Source organism: Salvia hispanica, chromosome 6 (genome assembly GCF_023119035.1).
Source record: "Salvia hispanica cultivar TCC Black 2014 chromosome 6, UniMelb_Shisp_WGS_1.0, whole genome shotgun sequence".
Lineage (NCBI taxonomy): Eukaryota > Viridiplantae > Streptophyta > Magnoliopsida > Lamiales > Lamiaceae > Salvia > Salvia hispanica.
The window spans coordinates 13,898-32,202 of NC_062970.1; the positions used below are offsets into that span (position 1 = coordinate 13,898).

An 18,305-nucleotide genomic window follows, 5' to 3' on the forward strand; every position below is an offset into this window, starting at 1 on the left:
AAGAAGGAAATGTCCTAACCCTATGCCCATATTCCTCAGAACAGTCGAATCAGCCAAGTCTCACTGCAACAAAAAGATCAACCGACGAATAAGGAATTAGATTCGTTAAGTCACCAGTTTATGTATTCCCTGTTTATACAGAATTCCCACAGCTAATATAGTTCAATTATGCCCAACAATGAAGAATGGCCTCAACTACTTTAAATACATGCACACCTGGATGCGTGATGTAGGTAACTTTGTGCTTAGATGCGCTAAGCCTCCATTTGCAATTCCACAATTGCCTTCACTATTTTCAAAGTCAATTGGATTAACTTTGTGCGGCATCATCGAGGATCCAATCTCCCCAGACTTAGTTATCTGCTTATAGTTGAGAATGCATCAATTTGGCTTCATGCAAGAGATGAATGATAAAGCTAACAACAGATTGCTGCTCTCACCTGCTTGAAGTAACCCAATGATATGTATCCCCATATATCTCTGTCAAAGTCCACTAAAATGTTGTTGAACAGGATAATAGAGTTGAAAACTCTAGCCATATAGTCATGAGATTCAATCTGTATTAGAAGGAGAATGAATGGTTTACTAGTTAAAGATTTTCATATAGAAAGTCCTTTTGTCTAGCTGAAAATAGAAAAACACAAGGGATATTGTAAAGTTTGTATCAGACATCATTATTTGATATGAACATTAAACAAATGGCTGGACTCCAAAGAACATAAATCAGATCATGTACATGAAACTGGAAATAACATGGAACAACTAAAATGATGAAATTATTATTCACTGATGTACCTGAGTTACATAAGGATTAAAACTTATTCCAAGAGATGTCAAATACTCCTCTGCAACTTGTGGCCAATTTACTTCAGGATATGCAACTAGATGAGCATTGTAGTTTCCAACAGCCCCAGCAAACTTCCCGAAAATTTCAATTTGCGACAGTATCTCACGTTCTCTACTGAGCCTATATTCAAAGCCTGCCATTTCCTTTCCTAATGTGGTGGGTGAAGCTGGCTAAGAAGCACAAAAACATCCCAAAGTGGAAAAATATGGTTAAGCTATTTTCCAAAGCCAGTGATACAATGAGGTAAACAAGCTTGATAATCATTCCGCGCTTTCCAGTCTAACTAATAACTATTGCATGTTAATGTATCACTATCTACCAATACACAATAGAAAACTAGACTGAGGAGCAATGGAGCATGATAATATTTGGAGTAAGTTAATTCGAATTTCTGCACCCAATTACAACCTGTCCATGAGTTCTAGATAGCCTGGACACAGAAGCAGTTGAAGTAGCAATGTCACACAAAGCTCTGATCAATTTATCCATAGAAAGTAGTATGACTTTATTGAGAGCATCTTTCAGCATCAACGCATGTGCCAGATTGTTAATGTCCTCCGATGTGCAAGCAAAATGGAAAAATTCAAGCACCTAAATGAAATGGATTACTACTCCCTCCGTCCCATAAGAAAATGCACTCTTTCCTTTTTAGTCCATCCCATAAGATGTGCACTTTCTAATTTTAAAAGTCTTTTCTCTCTAATGAGGTGGGACCCATTTGCCACTAACAATACTTTAATTACTTTTTCTCTCTACCTCTCTCTCACTTTACTAATTTTACATTAAAACCTGTGCTGAACTCAAAGTGCATATTCTTTGGGGACGGAGGGAGTAGTACATAATAAGATGATTGTACACGGAGAAATATAAATCCTCTGAAATAAAACTTCCATAAAACTTCAACAGAACTCCATTCAACTCAGTTAAATAGCCTCCATAAAAATTTGAGTCTAAAGCTAGGCTCTTTAAACTGCTCCGATTTAAAAAAAAATCATGTGTCAGGAAAGATAGAAAGGGAGAGACCATTTCCTATATCTGAAATGAGTCCCAATTTCCAAATGGAAACTGCAGCTAATATTTCTTACACATAAGCCATCATTTTATTTCTTCTGAAAGCAAAGTAATTCCATCCGTGAAGTTGTAACAACCTAGATCTTTAATGTGTGGGACAGAAGAAGTAAATAAGATATGATTAAAAATTCTCCATCTACTCACAAGATCACCGTTTTTCAAGTGTTGGTCAAACAGAAAATGAAGTATTCACTTTAGTAATCCTTTTAGTTGACTATATAAACTAAAAACTTAAAAGGTTAAATGATTGTATTGATGTTCCAGGCATACATGAGTGTACAGGTATTTTTCTTCCTTCTCCTTACATTTCTATAAGACGGGACATAGAGTTCCAATTGACAGGCTCCAGCCATGCATATTTCATTGTCACACAAGCTAATTGACCTTGGCATTTAGGTCACATGCAAAATGCATGATCTAATGAACGCTATGCAAGAACCTAGATACAATTCATTCACCTTTTTACTACACCCAGTATAATTAGGTGTAGAACAATAAAATATTGATACAGGGATGACCAGTAAAATAAATACTACTAAATATAATTGTAAACCAGATATGTGTACCTCAACTATAACTCGATACTTTATAAGTCCAAATCCACTCATAAAAGGAGCCAAGTCCTTCACTTTGGGCCAATAACAGCCATCCAGTGGGCACAAAGCTGACAAACTCGAGAGCTCGAGATCAACATATAATTATCTCTAGACATCAAGTTTACCTGGAAAAAGACATCAACGTTTTATAGCTTTCAAGCCGGATTTTGGGACTTCTAAATTGCTGAAATAAAAGGTTGAATTTTCCAAAAAAAAAAAAAATCAGGAATATTTATGTGGAGACATAAGACAAGATAAGTTATGTCAACCTAATTAGTTAATTACAAGGGAAGAGAAAGAAAACCAGTCATGAATTGGAAAGCACTTACAAACTATCGAAGCATGAAAACTTCCGTTGAATGTCTCTTTTCCTCTATCATTATATCTCATATAGTCTCAGCATAAAATTCCAGTCACTCTAAGCATCTACACCACATATTTCTTTCCAAATGCCGATTAACAGCATATCTGAAACATGCCCTTCAATTATATAGATAATATCTTACAAAAGTAGTCATATGCCAACTCATGTTCACTCTTGTCTGAAACTGGTCATTTGTATGTTAGCTATCATATTTTGCAGAAATTAAAAATAAATAAGATACTATAGTGTGGAAATTGAGCAAATTACATTACCTTGGAAATGGAATCAGTGCTGAGTGCGGAAGAAAGCGTACGAGGTAAGATTTCCAGGTGTGATGTGGTTTTGATGGCTCAAGTAAGAGTTAGTGGTTTTGGTATTGAAGCACCTGACTCCGGCCCCTAACTCCATATAGGCGGTGGACGACAGCGGCAGTTGGGTGGCGCTTGGCGGCGATGGAGTCTGTAGAAAATGCTGTGAGTAATAATTTGCATTTCATTTTGAGTTTTGAGCATTTTAAACGATACTTCAAAAAAAAAAAAAAAAAAAAAAAAAAAAAAAAAAAAAAAAACTGGTTAAATGCTAGTTAATGGGTTTGGTTTTGATTTTGATTTAGCTGTATGATGTTTCAGTTTGGGCTTCAATTACAAATGGGCTGCATTGGGAATGGCCTTAGAATTGCTAACAAGCAAACTACTCACTCTCAAATAACTCTCTTTTTCCGGTCATGGAATAATACACAGTCTTGAATTTACATTTATCAAGAAAAATAAAACATTCCTGGGCACAAATACCACCAAAACTACTACGCCGTGGCTTTAAAGCGAATCCATGTCCAAGCTCTTTAATTTTGGTAAAATTATACCTACAGCAGAATGATCAACACTTGATATCTTGAATTTGGGAATCAGTAGCTCTGCACATGTGTAAATAAACCATACATAGTTATATTTGGTACATCATCCTTCTCACTAATCAGACAGTGATATACTTGAGCATCGCCCCACGAATCTTTTCCATGTATTCCGCAACCTGTTTCTGCATCATCAAGTTTAGGTGATAAAATAGTACCATCCGAACGTTAAACAGGGTAATGACAGATTGGTTTCCATATCCATCATACTACACATTGTGTTATTTATCTTCAATCAACTTGAATAAATCATGGAATGATTTGAACAGTTTTATGGATTTCACGTCAAACGGTAGAACCAAGAACAACCCTCTATATGTACAAAATAGAGCCAAGAGCAATTCAAAATGAATTATCTTTCTCACCTGGTTACCCTGATATGCACTTGCGATGTTTTGATCAAGGAGTGTCAATAAGGATCTATTCAATGCGTTTTCCCCAACCAAGTCCAAGAGCTGCATCATGTAAGAAGAAGCTGTCAGTGATCTAAAGGGAACAAGAAACATATTCTGAGAGAAGAGAGCTAATAAGTAGCATACAGTCGCCTTGATATCAGTCGATTGTAAAAGTCTCATCAAATTCTGCCTTGCTGCTGTGAGTTCAGCTTGCATTTTATCATATGCTTCTGTAGGAGAATAGCGAGTTTGATAAAAAAAATGACAAAGAAATTTCTTTCGCAAACTATTTACTACTCCTAACTTGTGGCTTCCTCCAGGGCTTTTTGCAGCGTCTCTAACTCAAGTACTCTGTCTTCCACATCCTACAAACAAAACCAGTTAATAGGTGTTTAGCGCTTCTCCTTATTTGTAAAGGGGGTAACGGGGCACAGGAGTAGACAAACCTGAGTCTTAGACACAGAAAATTTGAGTTTCCCCAGTTCTAGTTTCAGGTGTGAGAAAAATTCGTCGTTCAATCTACATTTTGGTATCACCATACCATGAAAAGTTTATCAGAGAAAAAATAGCCCAATGCATGAATTATTTTCTCGCTCACGCCCAACAGTTGAAGCAGATTCTTTTAAGCGCACAGTTGATTCTAACCAAACAACAAGTTTGGGCCGAATGCCAAACTAGCTAATTTAAACGTATAAAAGCATAACAAGAAGAGGAATTTTGGGTGACATTTATTAAATGCTTTGTGTAACATAACAAATTGAACATGTCTCTTGCTTGTTTCAGTTTCACACCGGAACTATAAAACACTTGCTCTAACATTTGCAACATTTAAACTTCTTTTGCGTTATCACCATTGTTTTATCTTGTAGTACATCTTACTTTTACTAATTCAACATAGAAAAACCTCACGCCTCTATCCCATATGGTTGATTTATCATGATAAGATAGCATATTATCGTTGAATGACACATATAACAACGCATATCAGCATATGTATGAGTTTACTAATCAAGAACATAGAGATAACAAGGTACACTAATCAATAGTTGTTGTCATGAAAAATGAGAGACGTGGTAAAAATCAAGAAATGTACCGAGGCCTCAATCTGGAAATCTCAAATTCGATCTCCTGAGCTTCAGTATCTAGAAAATACTCAACCAACTCCTCTACAGTATCCGGTATCACCCGAGACTAATGAAAACACCAAAAACATACGTGGTGGAGTATATCAGAATCGAAAAGACAGGCTATAAAATAGTACCCGCTACAAAGGCTTTACCTCGCGAAGTTTTCTCATGCGATCTTTCTCTTCTCGGACTTGGCGTTCAAATGCTTCTCTGGCCTCAGAATCCTTCTCGAGTTTTCGCTTGAATTCAATTCTCGCTATGTGTCCCGGCCGCGGAGCTCCGAGAATGCCTTCCGGGTCCTGCCTTTCATAAAACCCGTTTCAAAGAGACAATACAACAAACAGTTGGGGATGGTGTTTAGTGTTTACCCATCCTATGCACCGAATTGTAGCTCGTTGATTTCTGCCTTTCGTCCATCTTGAGATTGAGAAGGGAACTGCACAGCTGAAGCCAAGAGAGGAGGCCATGTCCGGCCTTTGTTTGAGCTCAAATTTGTTGATTACTTTATCTCTTTCATTAAGTGTTTTACTGGATATGGCTAACGCTATCCATTCTAGCCATGCGGACTCATGATTTACTTAACACTTTTTAATTTCTTTAAAAATAATTTTATTCAACAAAACAAGTGGAGTCCAAGCTAACTTAAAATTGATTAATCAAAACCAAATTAATGCCTAAATCATACCCGACTGCCATCAAGTATTAAGAAATGGAATTACACATTACAAAATTTAGAAGGTGATAGGAGTTTAGTTCATTTGAATCAATAACTACTCATTTATAATCATCCTAAAAAATCAAAGTATTATACTCATTCTTCCACTATTAGAAATCTCATTTTTGGCAGTATAGATTTTAAGAAAAAATGACAGAAAAATTAGTGAAATATGAGTCACACTTGTATATATTAGTTTTAAATAAATATGATTGAAGTGCGTTAGTGAAATGTAAGACCTATTATCATTTTATAGTAATAATGAACTGAGATTCTTATTTGCCGGACTAAAATTAAAAAATGTAACTCATATTCACTGACGGAGGAAGCATAAATTAAGCATGTGGTGCATTATTTTATATTTAGAATTTTACATGTTAGCGTTTGTTAATTAGTATTCCCTCCATTCGATAATAGATGTCACATTTGGGAAATAGAAAGTTGTTTTTGAACAAAAGAAATAACTTCTTCTAAAATCTCGTGTCATTCCTCAAACGACTAAAAAATCCCATTCGTGATTATATTAAACGTTAGGATCATCTGACGCTATTTTTTTTGTTAGGGGTATATAAGTGTTCCAACCAAATATATTAGATACTAATGAGTCCATTCACTCACCTAAATATTACTGCCGTCAATCGTTTTCTAATTTCTACAAAATTAATACTAGTATCCAATACATTAGATATAATATAAAAGCTATTGTACAATATTTTCTTTTTTCCTTTTCTGATTTTAGATGAAGTGTCTCTTTAAGCAGTGTTACTGCAGATGGTGCTTAAGCCATAATGGCGTAATGTTGCCTTAATTAAACCTTTGGAACTACGAGTCTTTGGAATGAGACTTTTCTTATGAATGGGGATTAACATAATGACTTCGCAATTATAAAACTGCTTAGTCAATTAAATAATATTATATGTGTTTTCTTTAGTGTTACTTTTATCTGCAGCAAGTGCAATAATTGCGAAAATTTATCGCGATTGAATTTACACCATTGAGTTATATTAGTGCATTTGTGCTAATTTTTTTTTATCTATATTACTTAATTAATATATCTAACTGTAAAACGTTTTAGATGGCATAATAAGTCAGATTTGGTTAGTAAAGAGATCTACCCATGTTTGAATTATTTAGTTATTAATTATTGACTAGAATTTTATGTTGTTCTATAGAGTTTATAAATAATAAATCATTGTGGTGCATTATCCCAAAAAAGTGATACTACTATGTTTTGCGGACGATTATATGTACTATTAGCTCAAATTGCTAATATTATACTCCTAGCTAGCTTCAATAATTAGAGTTAAATATGTAGAATTAATGTCTCACAAAAAATCTTGCCATGTTAACAATTCGCACCAAAAAATTGACCCATATTAGATTTGATTCAACTTGATATAAAAATAATACTCCTAGTTACTTACATTGGGTCGGATTAGTGTATATATCCTAATTATTATTAAGTATAAAATATTGCAACTCACAGAAGAACATAATAAAATGGATAAGGAGATTGCGTAAACAATTACGACTAACTATGAAACAACAACTTGAGTCAATTACAACAATCAACTTCCTAATAACTCGAAAAAAGAACATTTTCTCGACATTAATTTCTGACGGGAGTCAATTTAAAGACTTTAATGTTTTGAAGATTCGACTCATATCTTAGACGAGATGTCATTAGTTAAATATTACAACGACAATTACATTTGTCTTGTGAGAAGAGAATGTGAATTGTAAAATTGAACTAGCTAGTTTCGGACCATGGTCACACTTGTGATTATGAATTTTCAACCATAGCCATGTGTTAGATTAATGAATTAAGTGGCACTTCATTTCAATTGGTTTCTTGTCTCCCTACATCTATATTTCTTGAAGTCGACTTCTGGTTATATTTTTATATAAGATCATTGATTTTATATAATTCTCTTAATTACTGTATTAATTACTTGAATCCTTCCTAGCTATATATGATTAGTTGATTGCAATTCAAGCTTTCTCTTTAATTCAAGATCCTAACTCCTAAGTGACATTTTGTGGATTTCATTTCTCATTTTTTGAAATAATATCAGATTGAAAAAGTTAAAAATATGTAAAGACAAAATTGCCCAGCAGTCCAAAATGGCATTTTTGGATGGAAAATAGCCAAAATGACCAATTTCGAAATAAACTCTTAGTCCAAGGATGTCTGATTTTATTTTTAAAGTCCAGAGATTATGGACGAGATAAACTCATAGTCCATAGACCGTTTTTGTAATTCACTCTTATTTTAGATATATATTTATAGAAGTATAACACTAGTACATTGAAACTTTGGCAATTAGTGTACTTGTGAATAAGGTGAAGTGTCACAGTAATAGTAAGGAGTTTTTCACGTGGTAAGATTCTCAAATGAAAAAGTGAGACAATTTCATTTCTTTTAGAGTGAAAAGAGACATTTTCATGATGGTAATTACGATAGTCAAATTGATTGCTTCACGGAGGAATAGTTGGGCAGTAATATTGGTGATCTCGATTTTCATCAACTAAACTATAAATCCAATTTGTTTAGGTTTGCTATATCAAATTAGAATGCAATAATCTATGTTTGTTTCGGGAAAGTCTTTAATTAGCACGATATTTGATTTGCAAATATTTCGTATTTTTTTGTAGAACCGCAATTGAGTTATTCAATTTTAGATATTTGTTACAAAGTTAATAGAGTGTATTTAGGAGTAATAGGGTGAATGGGTACATATATATTTCGGCGAACGATAGCTTCGGCCAAATATATTAAACCAATTTTTGTCTTGCGCATTTAAAATAGTTTTTCTTTTGTTTTAATTCAAATTTCGTGACTAAGATTGATTCGATCACATTGACGGCCACCTCAAATTTACAACTTGCATATATTTTTTCACTCTTTTTCATAGGAGTAAAATACTCTGGACCATATCACGTAATCACGAGCATCAGTTCCACGTCAGATGAATGAGAGAAGTTGAAAGTTATATATAAGTATTATCCAATTCTAATTACGTTTGAGATCTTTTGGGAGAAATTCAAAAACAAATAACTGCGGCGAACTCGACCCAATGGAAAGTACTATCAAATTAACGTGGGATCGATGGTCCTAGCAAGTAGTATCAGAGCCAATGTGGCTTGGGTCGGGTCCTGGATGACCCATGTTCGAGTTGGTTCCAGGATGACTCAAGTTCAAGTAGGCTTGTAATATCACGATGTGTCAACTGCATTCCTAATGTAGTTTCAGATTATAAACACATCTTTCAGAAGTGACCATAAACAAATCCGTGTAACCGGACTTAATCCATATGACAATATCAAACTAATATACAATCGATAAGACTAGTTTAATTTGAATGACTTAGATGGACATGAATAGAGTTTATGATTATGTTTAGAGCATATAAACTTATCTTTTTAGTTAGAAATGCTAAATACTAGCATGAATTAGTATATGACATATTTTCATACCTGAAGTTATTTCTAAGGTCTATTAAAAATTATAACTTGCAAAATCCATCTAAATTATTTTTTCTTTACATAACTAGCAAAGTAAACAAGCTCTAGCATACAATTTACTTACAACTCTCATCGGAATCAACGCTAGTATACGCCAAATCATAGTTTACCAAACAAATTATGAAGATTAGACAATAAACAGAAATTTGATACGTGGTTGTACAAGAAGCTCTTATTGTAGGGGAATTGCTGGCTAAATAGCATCTGTAAATTGTAATGGTGACACGTACGTTAATTTAGTATATACTATAAATATTTGTCAGTTTTTCTATCCTTATGGAGAAAGTATGTTTTTAGATGCATGCATGTACAGGTCATACGTGTTCTATATAACCGATGATGATTGTTAATTTGTTATTAGTATTTCGGGACTCAAAATAGGAGACATCGTATTATTTATTAATTACCTTACTTAATTCCATGACGACTTTGGTTCGTGTCGCATTTCTAAAATATGGGTTGCCTAAAACCAGACATGTTTCAACTTTCATGTGGCGGCTATGGATAAATTGCAATAATACAACTGATTGATTCTTTATAATATAAGTCTACATATATATATATTTTTATTTCTTTGTAGGATTTTAAATCAAATTCGATCGTTGAACATTATATTGTCAAAATTGTTATTTTGATATGTAAAATTATTTATCAAAAATATGTACTACTATATATACATCTACTCTAAAACAAATTATTCATCATAAGAATTAATATTTATGGTTTATTCCAAAACTCGTCATAGGGTTAGATTAATAAAGAAGTGCTCATCAAAATTTCAAATTATATCGTACCGAAAAATAACTACTCTTATCCTTAGTATTTTTGCATTGCTTGTTATTTTGTTTTGCCTTAGTATTCTTGCATTGCTTGTTATTTTTCCTTAGTAGTGTGTCTCACCACGACACCACCTTATATCAGCTAGTCCGCTCGCTCGCCACCTCTCCTCAAGTATGATGCATTGTCTTAATCTTAGACATCGGTCTAACAAATTGGCTAAATTCTTGTCGTTTTAAAATTTCCTAGTACAGCTACTCACTAATGTGGGATAAAACACATTTAAATTTTCAATAATTGCATATTCTGTCATGTGTTGTCCTTGTTGTTTGTAACTTCTTTTTAGCTTGGGGTAGTTGTAAGATCACTATTCTTTCTCATGAAAACTAGTAATTGATTTAATTTTGAGCATTTCTTTATATAGAAAAACACTATTAGTATAAAAAAACCATTGAGAATAACTTAATCAAAGTTTCTTGGTAAGATAATCTTACATCAGGCTCACAAAATATCTAAAATTTTATAGTATTATTTCTCACCTAATTAAAGTTTATAGTAAGAAGTGTTTCAATTTTCAAACTAGACGTCCAAGTTGAACAATGAGACCCTCAAGTCAAAAAACCAAAGTGTTGGATTTACTACCTGCCCCAACTGATATTCGTGGCTAAGATAGCCTTAACTATATAATATTACACATTATTATATATAAATACATGCAAATACAGTGCAAATTGAGTAAGCTCTGAGAAGACGACACGTAAAATTATCGGCTAACAATAATATTTTTAAAAAAAAAGAAACCCGCAAAGATGTACCTATTTATTGAACAAAATCAAATGAATCACTCAGATTGATCCAACTTGCAGATAATAATACATTTACCAACAAATCGGATAATGTTAAATTTTGAAGTTATTTTATTTGCTTTGGAACTATCTAGAATTTCTTATTTAAGACATCTCATGCAACGTCGTTGATTCAATGCATAGTACTCCTTACTCTCTCCATCCCGTCATAATATAAGCGATGCATTTCTTTTCACAAGTATTAAGAAAATAGTGTTGAAAGACTTAAATTTAAAAAAATTTAAAATATAAAAGAGAACAAAATAGAAGAACGAAAAAAAATAAAGTATAAGAGAAAATATATAATAAAACAGAGTAAGTATGCTATATTTTGAAAAAAAGAAACTGTCTCTTTATTAGGTGGGATATCCTGAAAGAGAATACGAATCAATTAGGAATGGACGGAGTATTAATTTTAAGGCCTTTGTCATAAGAAATATTTCTGCCTCTATTTTAAGATTTTACTATTTTGTGGAGTAAAATATTGGAGTAAGTAATTAACAAACTAAATCCGTATAAGTACTACTTACTCTATGTTTTAAATATAAACTGGCTAAAACTTTAAAAGAATATTTAAACATTAAACATATAAACATAAAACATGGAGTACTACATTGTAGCTTGTCTTTATTATAACTCAACTTGGAGTTAAAAGTACGTATGTTTCAACGTATGATTCAATGTCTTCAGAGATAGAAATTACACCTGTCAAATGATCTTGAATTTAACTGCCAAATTAAATACGACTACTACTCCACTTAATTATATTTCTTTACGTTGCTAGTCTTGACGTACATATATACTGTAAAACAAAACAAACACTAGCAAGATTCTGGAATTAATTTCATACTATGTTAAACTCTTGAATTAATTTTTAAGAAAGTAGTAGAGAAATGATAAATTATTATTATGATTAGTAGATATGAATGAAAACACACATAGTGATTAGTGAACATAGATAGTAGTAGTACTATACCACAACGTAAACGTGGTGATGACGAAAATGGTGATGTTATGGTTGAGTAAGATTGCATTCACAGAATACCACTCTCTGTAGCAAAACATGAAAAAGAAATTAATCATTATTTTCAGGTTTGATTTTGGTTTGTAGCTTTGTCTTGGGGTCACCCCCATCATTCCCTATCTGGAGTCGATACCACCAGAACAGGCTTTGTAGTTCATCAGTTCCTTTCAAAAAACCAATGCTGGGCCCACACACACAGCACATAGTATTATATATAGGTGGGTAAGAGAGGACTTTTGAGTGAGTTCCTGGCCTTGTTTAATCATTCAAAACATCATATACACATATCTAATCATATGCAAGATTAACTTGTGTTAGGTAGATGGGTCGGCAGCCGTGTTGTGACAAGCTCGGGGTGAAGAAGGGCCCGTGGACGGCCGAGGAAGACAAGAAGCTCATTAACTTCATCCTCACCAATGGCCAATGCTGTTGGCGGGCCGTCCCCAAACTGGCCGGCCTTCGCCGCTGCGGGAAGAGCTGCCGCCTCCGCTGGACCAACTACCTCCGCCCCGACTTGAAGCGGGGCCTCCTCAACCAGGCCGAGGAGCAGTTGGTCATTGATCTTCATGCACGCCTTGGCAATAGGTTCGCTTTCTTTTTTTCTAAAAAAAAGCTCAGGTTTTTAATTTTAAACACTATCATTAGATCAACATACATTCCATTACTACTACTACTTGTTTTTTTTCTATATAATGGGATTTTTAATTAAGGAAGTACAAATTAATGTTAATATGCAGGTTGTCGTGTAAATTAAATTTCTTTTTTCTCTGTTTGGTTTTCACGTGATGTAGCTTCAAAGTGTAAAAATAGTTAGTATAGCATATTATATTCTATATTATATTTTTGACATATTTAATAAGTTAAATACTAGTGAATTATCATCAATGATTACACTCCCCAAGTCCCACTCAAGACTGTGTCAAGTAAATTAATTAGTTGCTCTTCCTTCGCCAACACATATTGTGTTGGCCACATTTAAGCACTCAACTTAAACCCACTTTTTAATTAATTGGTTTCTAACTTTTCGATTCATTGATTATCTTATCTTTTTTAGATGGGGGTCATTAAATTAAATAATTAATTTCATATATTAGTGCAACAGTATAAAAAGTGGGATACAGTATATCGTCTTACTACTTTTTGAGCTCCAACACATTATTGCTCTCTTTCCAATTGTACTTCTAAGGAGTATTTATTTTGAGCGATAAAAGGCTTCTGATTGGTAAAAAATAATACTAGCGTCCTTCTTTTTATTACTCTTTTTTCTCATAATGATAATATTTGGTTATTTACACCTTTTGCCCACCTCCGAGTTTTTAATTATATACAAGATCGCATATCTTTCGTAAGCTTTATACTATTTCTTTTTCTTTATTTTTCATGTCACCAAACTACCAAATGATATTAATATTCCTCCCAAAAAATGTAGCTAATCATCACAAACTTTCTTTACATATATACACTAAAAATCATGCGACCCTATTTATCATTCTAACTTTGATTTGTCTGTACTATTTAAAATCAAACAGGTGGTCTAAAATAGCATCAAAATTGCCAGGAAGAACCGACAACGAGATCAAGAATCATTGGAACACCCACATTAAAAAGAAGCTTATAAAAATGGGGATCGATCCTGTCACGCACGAACCCCTCAACAATGTAGAAAAGGACCCAAAAAAATCCCAATCCGAACAAACGGAGGAGAAGCACCCGCAGCCGGAAGCTGCGGACGCCCCTTTCGCCTCCTCCTCCCCGGCCGACCAAAACAGCTCATCGGACGACAACAACTTGTACGAAAACGACCCCTTGATTAGCTGCCTATTCCGGGATGATCCTCTACAGATGGATTTCCCGTGGGAGTTTCCATCATCAGAGGAGGGCCTCGCGGCCTCATCGTGGGACCCGAGTTGCCAATGGCTGCTCGATTGCCAGGACTTTGGGGTCCACGACTTTGGCTTCGAATGCTTCAATGATTTTGGAGTTGGGGCCAATAGAGAACGGGAATAATCATTAATAAAAATTAATTTCGCCTTCGTATATACCTAGCTAGAGAGGATGGAAATGAAAAATATCACGATTTGAGCTCACGTATCACGTTACTAAGTAACATGTGTGTGGCTCGAATCGATAGTAATTAGTTTTTGTGTATATGGTGATGGGATATGAAAGTGAAACCTTTCTTGTGATTAGGTTTCCCACCAACCAAGATTTACAGGGAATTATCAAATTCTAAATGTTTTTTAAATGGGGTTGCTGGGAGAAGTAGTTAGACTTTTGTGCCACGTACCAAGGGTGGGGCAATATTGATTAGGGTCAAACGTGACAAAATGTACATGTAAATATGAAGCCTTTTGTGAATTATGTACGGATCCTTTCAATAATAAGAAAGCTATATTTTTAGTATAGTTTTGTAGTTACTTTAATTGCATAAAATGACTTAGTTTCTATTTTAATTTAATACTAAGTTATTAGCAGGAATAGGATTTTTTCACTTGAACACCTAAGTTTATTAAGTACCGTGAAATGGGACATGATTAACTGTTGCTTTGAAACTAATGAAACTGAAAGAGTTCCAAAGTTTGAAAACAAAACTAGTGATGTGCTGGGTTGTGATCTTGTCTTCGATGATTTTTTTTTTTGTGTCCAAAATTCGAAAACAAATCATACACTACTACTATTTCTTTCGATTTTCTTCATGGAGTTGGTATGGTTAGCTGTGGGATAGATATACCGCTTTAAATCCATTAACGTTATTAATGTCATAATATCCAACCAATCATATTATTACAAGTAGAGAAGTATTTTCATACAAATTTTAACGTACCAATAAAATCGTTACTCTTGAAAGAAAATGAATTAAGAATAGTTTAATGTTCCATCCGTCCAAAAAATAGGTCATTTTTACTATTTTAGCGTGTTCATAAAAAATAGACTATCTTGTAATGTTATCTGAGTCGTCGCCCCCGTGTCGATTTACTGAATCTACGATGCCCGATGATCTGGCCACAAAAGACGTCAGATTCTCTCTCATACCTTGAATCAGATGCGGTGGTGCCAACTTCTCAATCACGCATCGAATCTGAGACGTTGGTGCCATCTGTCTTCTACTGTGGAGAGAGATGCTATTAGTCTCAAAATTTAGAATATAGTATAGCTTTTACCAAGAGAAATTTTTGCGTCCACACCTATCCAATCGTCTAGGTTTATATACATTGAAGTAAACAGCGGATATGCAATTTTTTATTAATAAGTAATCATCAACTAATTTCCTAAAAACATATCAACAAAACTAATTAGTGTTTATTTGATTAAATGTGAAACGAGGGTGATGCATATGAGAAGAAGAGTATGGTGATAGAGACCCTACACCAAGATTTGCAATATCTCAGCACACTGCAGTTGGTGGCGCATCACCCATTCCTAAAATTTTATTTCATGACCTAAGTGGAATGTTGAATCATATTAATTGCTCCCTTTTCAATCACAACATCATTTTATTGAATTAGAATACATATGTATCAACTTTACTTCTATAAAACATTTGTTCTTTAAAGTGTCAGAAAATCTAATTAATATCAAATCGCACGTACCAACCATATTTGATGATCCAAGTGTTTCGTTGTTTCAAGTGTTTTCCTATTGTCTCTGTGCTCGTGGAGTGGAAGCATCGCATATATATATATAATTAATGACGTTAATTTCAATTTATTTTACGATTATGTTAGTATTAGCTAATTAAATTGCACGTGGCGTAGAAGTTAGTACGAAGTATAAAATCTTAAAACAATATAATTATATAGTTAATTTAGCTTATAAATTGTTAAACTTTCACCCAATTAGATAAATTGAGCTAAATATCATGGAATGAGTTCAACACACTGAGGTCCTCACTCCTCAAATATCCTAATCGCTTAAAATAATCGACTACTCTACCACTTAAATCCAATCAACTTATGTTTCAATGCGTCAATGACTCCTCTGTCTACTATTTAAAAAGTTTTTCAATAGTACGATGAGTTTTTAGAAATTATTTACTTAGTGAAAAAAAATAAAGGGACAAAATAAAATGAATGTGAGTATAAAAAGTTAATAAAATATGAACCAAAAGTGCAAAAAAAGTACTACTAAATGGTTTCATTAATTTATGAACAATCCAAAATACTAATAAAACATGAGTGAGTACCATGAGATCTTTCTAGCAAAGTTGAATTCGAATTAGAGAAAGCATAGAAATATTCCCAGGTGTTTATGGTGTAAACTGTAAAGGGCGACTTATGTATGAGTAGGTGAATCAGTGTTTATAAAAATCTACACACAAACACAAACCATTATTGTGTAAAGACACAAAATGAAAAACTTCAATCTATAATCCTGGGAGGCCATATTTAGTTGTCAGGATTTTTTCTGAAAAAGCAATTTGAGTTCTTAATTTTTAAATTCTTGTATTTGTTTTGATTTTTAATAAAATTGGAAAAGTAATCAGAATCCTAAAACCAAGGATTACAACTTTTTCAGATTATGAATCCTAACTTTTCTTAGATATTCTTTTTCTCAATTTTAGGAGGAGTATAATTTATACAACTACTACTAAATATTCTCTCCGTCCCAATTAAGTTGAGTCGTAGTCCTTTTTGGGATGTCCCAATGATGATGCTCGTTTCATGCATGTGTTCTATAGTAAAACTGCACTTAAATCAGTGAACTAACGATCCTTTTGAGTCAGGTGTGTGTAAATTTGCCATAAACCGAAGATCGCACCATTCAAGAAAGCGAAAGCAAAAGTCGAGGAAAAGGGTGGCATTGAGCTAATCAAGTCAATTATCAACTGGAGCCAGCCAGACTCTGCGCTGAAGAGAATATTACAAAACTCCACTCTAGAGTGTGAAGGGCAGAGATGTCATGCCCTTTATATTTGATGTATAGATTTTAATTGTGTTGATAAATACTTCTATATATTTACTGTTGTTATAATATCACTGTTAATCTGATATAATTATTTTTTGAGTATTTTATAATATATTGAATGTTCAAGACAATTTTGGTACAAATCATATAGTTTAAAATTTAATACAATAATCACTCATGAATTTAGGATATTATACTCATAAATATATAAAACAATAATAACACAATCATATATTCCAATTTACATGATTATTAACTTCAATGTGATTTCTAATTCATGTTTCTAGAATGCAAAATAAGAAGGAAAAAAAGAATAAGAAAATGAAAAAAGATTAAAAAAAATAGAAAAAAATAAGAGAAAAAGTAAAGTGAAAATTGATTGAAACAAAAATAATAAAGAAGGTACTTGATAAAGTATTTAATATCATTACAAATACTTTTTGAATAAAACACATTAGTAAAAGAATAACCAATAGATAATTTTGGTCTTAATTCAAAAAAATAGCTTAAAAAAGTGTAAAGTCTCTCTAAAGTGATTATATCTATGCCTAGGGAATAATAGCACTAATAGAATTGTCCAGATACTGAAAATGTTAGAACTCAAGTTATCAGCTACAGACTAAATTCGTAATTAAATTTTATTATGTTTGAGAATATAGTGCCAAAATACATCATACAATTGGGCTGAGAGGGATTTTCTCTTGAGAGTCCAAGTTATATGTCATGAGAGAGAAATGTTTTGATTTAATTGAGATGGTTTTGGTTAATTATTTTTGTTATAAGGTTTGGGATTTAGTTAATAAAAAGAGAGTTGGGTACTTGGGTTGCTACATTTATTTTTATTACATTATTTCAATTCAAATTCAGTTTTAAATTAGCGTGAACGATATTAATAAATTTAAAATTAAAACTAATATTAAAACCAAAACAAATAAAAAATGAACCCTTAAAATTAATCGCAACTTATGCGATCTCTGCGGCCTGCGACTGTGTCTCTCAGCTCCACGCTAACCGCCGCCACCCCCGTCAGCATCTAGCACTTCGTCGTTCGTTGCTCGTTGCCATCATTTCGTAATGTGATTTGGGTTTCCACTGTTTTTCTTCCAAAAAGAAAATTTCAATTGAGAAGGTACAATTTGATTCCGAAATAGTTATTGTACTCACCTTCGTTGTATTTGTGAATAGTATATCTAAATCCCACCTG

General features: G+C 33.2%; 3 protein-coding genes across 8 annotated transcripts; 1 reads left to right on the forward strand and 2 right to left on the reverse strand.

Annotated features, from left to right (window-relative positions):
- LOC125192758 (adenylosuccinate lyase-like) lies at positions 1-3,371 on the reverse strand. 5 transcript variants are annotated; one of them, XM_048090393.1, is made up of 7 exons: positions 2,844-3,371; positions 2,485-2,639; positions 1,256-1,438; positions 796-1,017; positions 441-557; positions 217-360; positions 1-63 (listed from the first exon to the last, which is right to left on the reverse strand). In XM_048090393.1, the coding sequence occupies exons 2-7, from the start codon at positions 2,524-2,526 to the stop codon at positions 61-63; spliced, it is 711 nt and encodes a 236-aa protein (XP_047946350.1). In that variant the 5' UTR covers positions 2,527-2,639; positions 2,844-3,371; the 3' UTR covers positions 1-60. The 5 variants fall into 5 exon arrangements, with proteins under 5 accessions (XP_047946350.1, XP_047946352.1, XP_047946351.1 ...); XM_048090395.1 differs by lacking the exon at positions 1,256-1,438 and having other exon boundaries at positions 796-1,013; positions 2,844-3,369; XM_048090394.1 differs by lacking the exon at positions 1,256-1,438 and having other exon boundaries at positions 2,844-3,369.
- Positions 3,372-3,572: 201 nt separating this feature from the next.
- Positions 3,573-5,831, reverse strand: LOC125193378. Of its 2 annotated transcripts, XM_048091154.1 has the most exons (9): positions 5,679-5,831; positions 5,463-5,609; positions 5,277-5,374; positions 4,630-4,702; positions 4,488-4,548; positions 4,328-4,413; positions 4,154-4,243; positions 3,817-3,913; positions 3,573-3,740 (listed from the first exon to the last, which is right to left on the reverse strand). In XM_048091154.1, exons 1-8 carry the CDS (start codon positions 5,775-5,777, stop codon positions 3,851-3,853), a joined length of 717 nt encoding a protein of 238 aa, XP_047947111.1. In that variant the 5' UTR covers positions 5,778-5,831; the 3' UTR covers positions 3,573-3,740; positions 3,817-3,850. The 2 variants fall into 2 exon arrangements, with proteins under 2 accessions (XP_047947111.1, XP_047947110.1); XM_048091153.1 differs by having other exon boundaries at positions 3,573-3,913.
- Positions 5,832-12,427: 6,596 nt separating this feature from the next.
- Positions 12,428-14,601, forward strand: LOC125193033 (MYB-like transcription factor ODO1). Its single transcript, XM_048090737.1, has 2 exons — positions 12,428-12,781; positions 13,726-14,601. Exons 1-2 carry the CDS (start codon positions 12,519-12,521, stop codon positions 14,201-14,203), a joined length of 741 nt encoding a protein of 246 aa, XP_047946694.1. The 5' UTR covers positions 12,428-12,518; the 3' UTR covers positions 14,204-14,601.
- Positions 14,602-18,305: the final 3,704 nt, after the last annotated feature.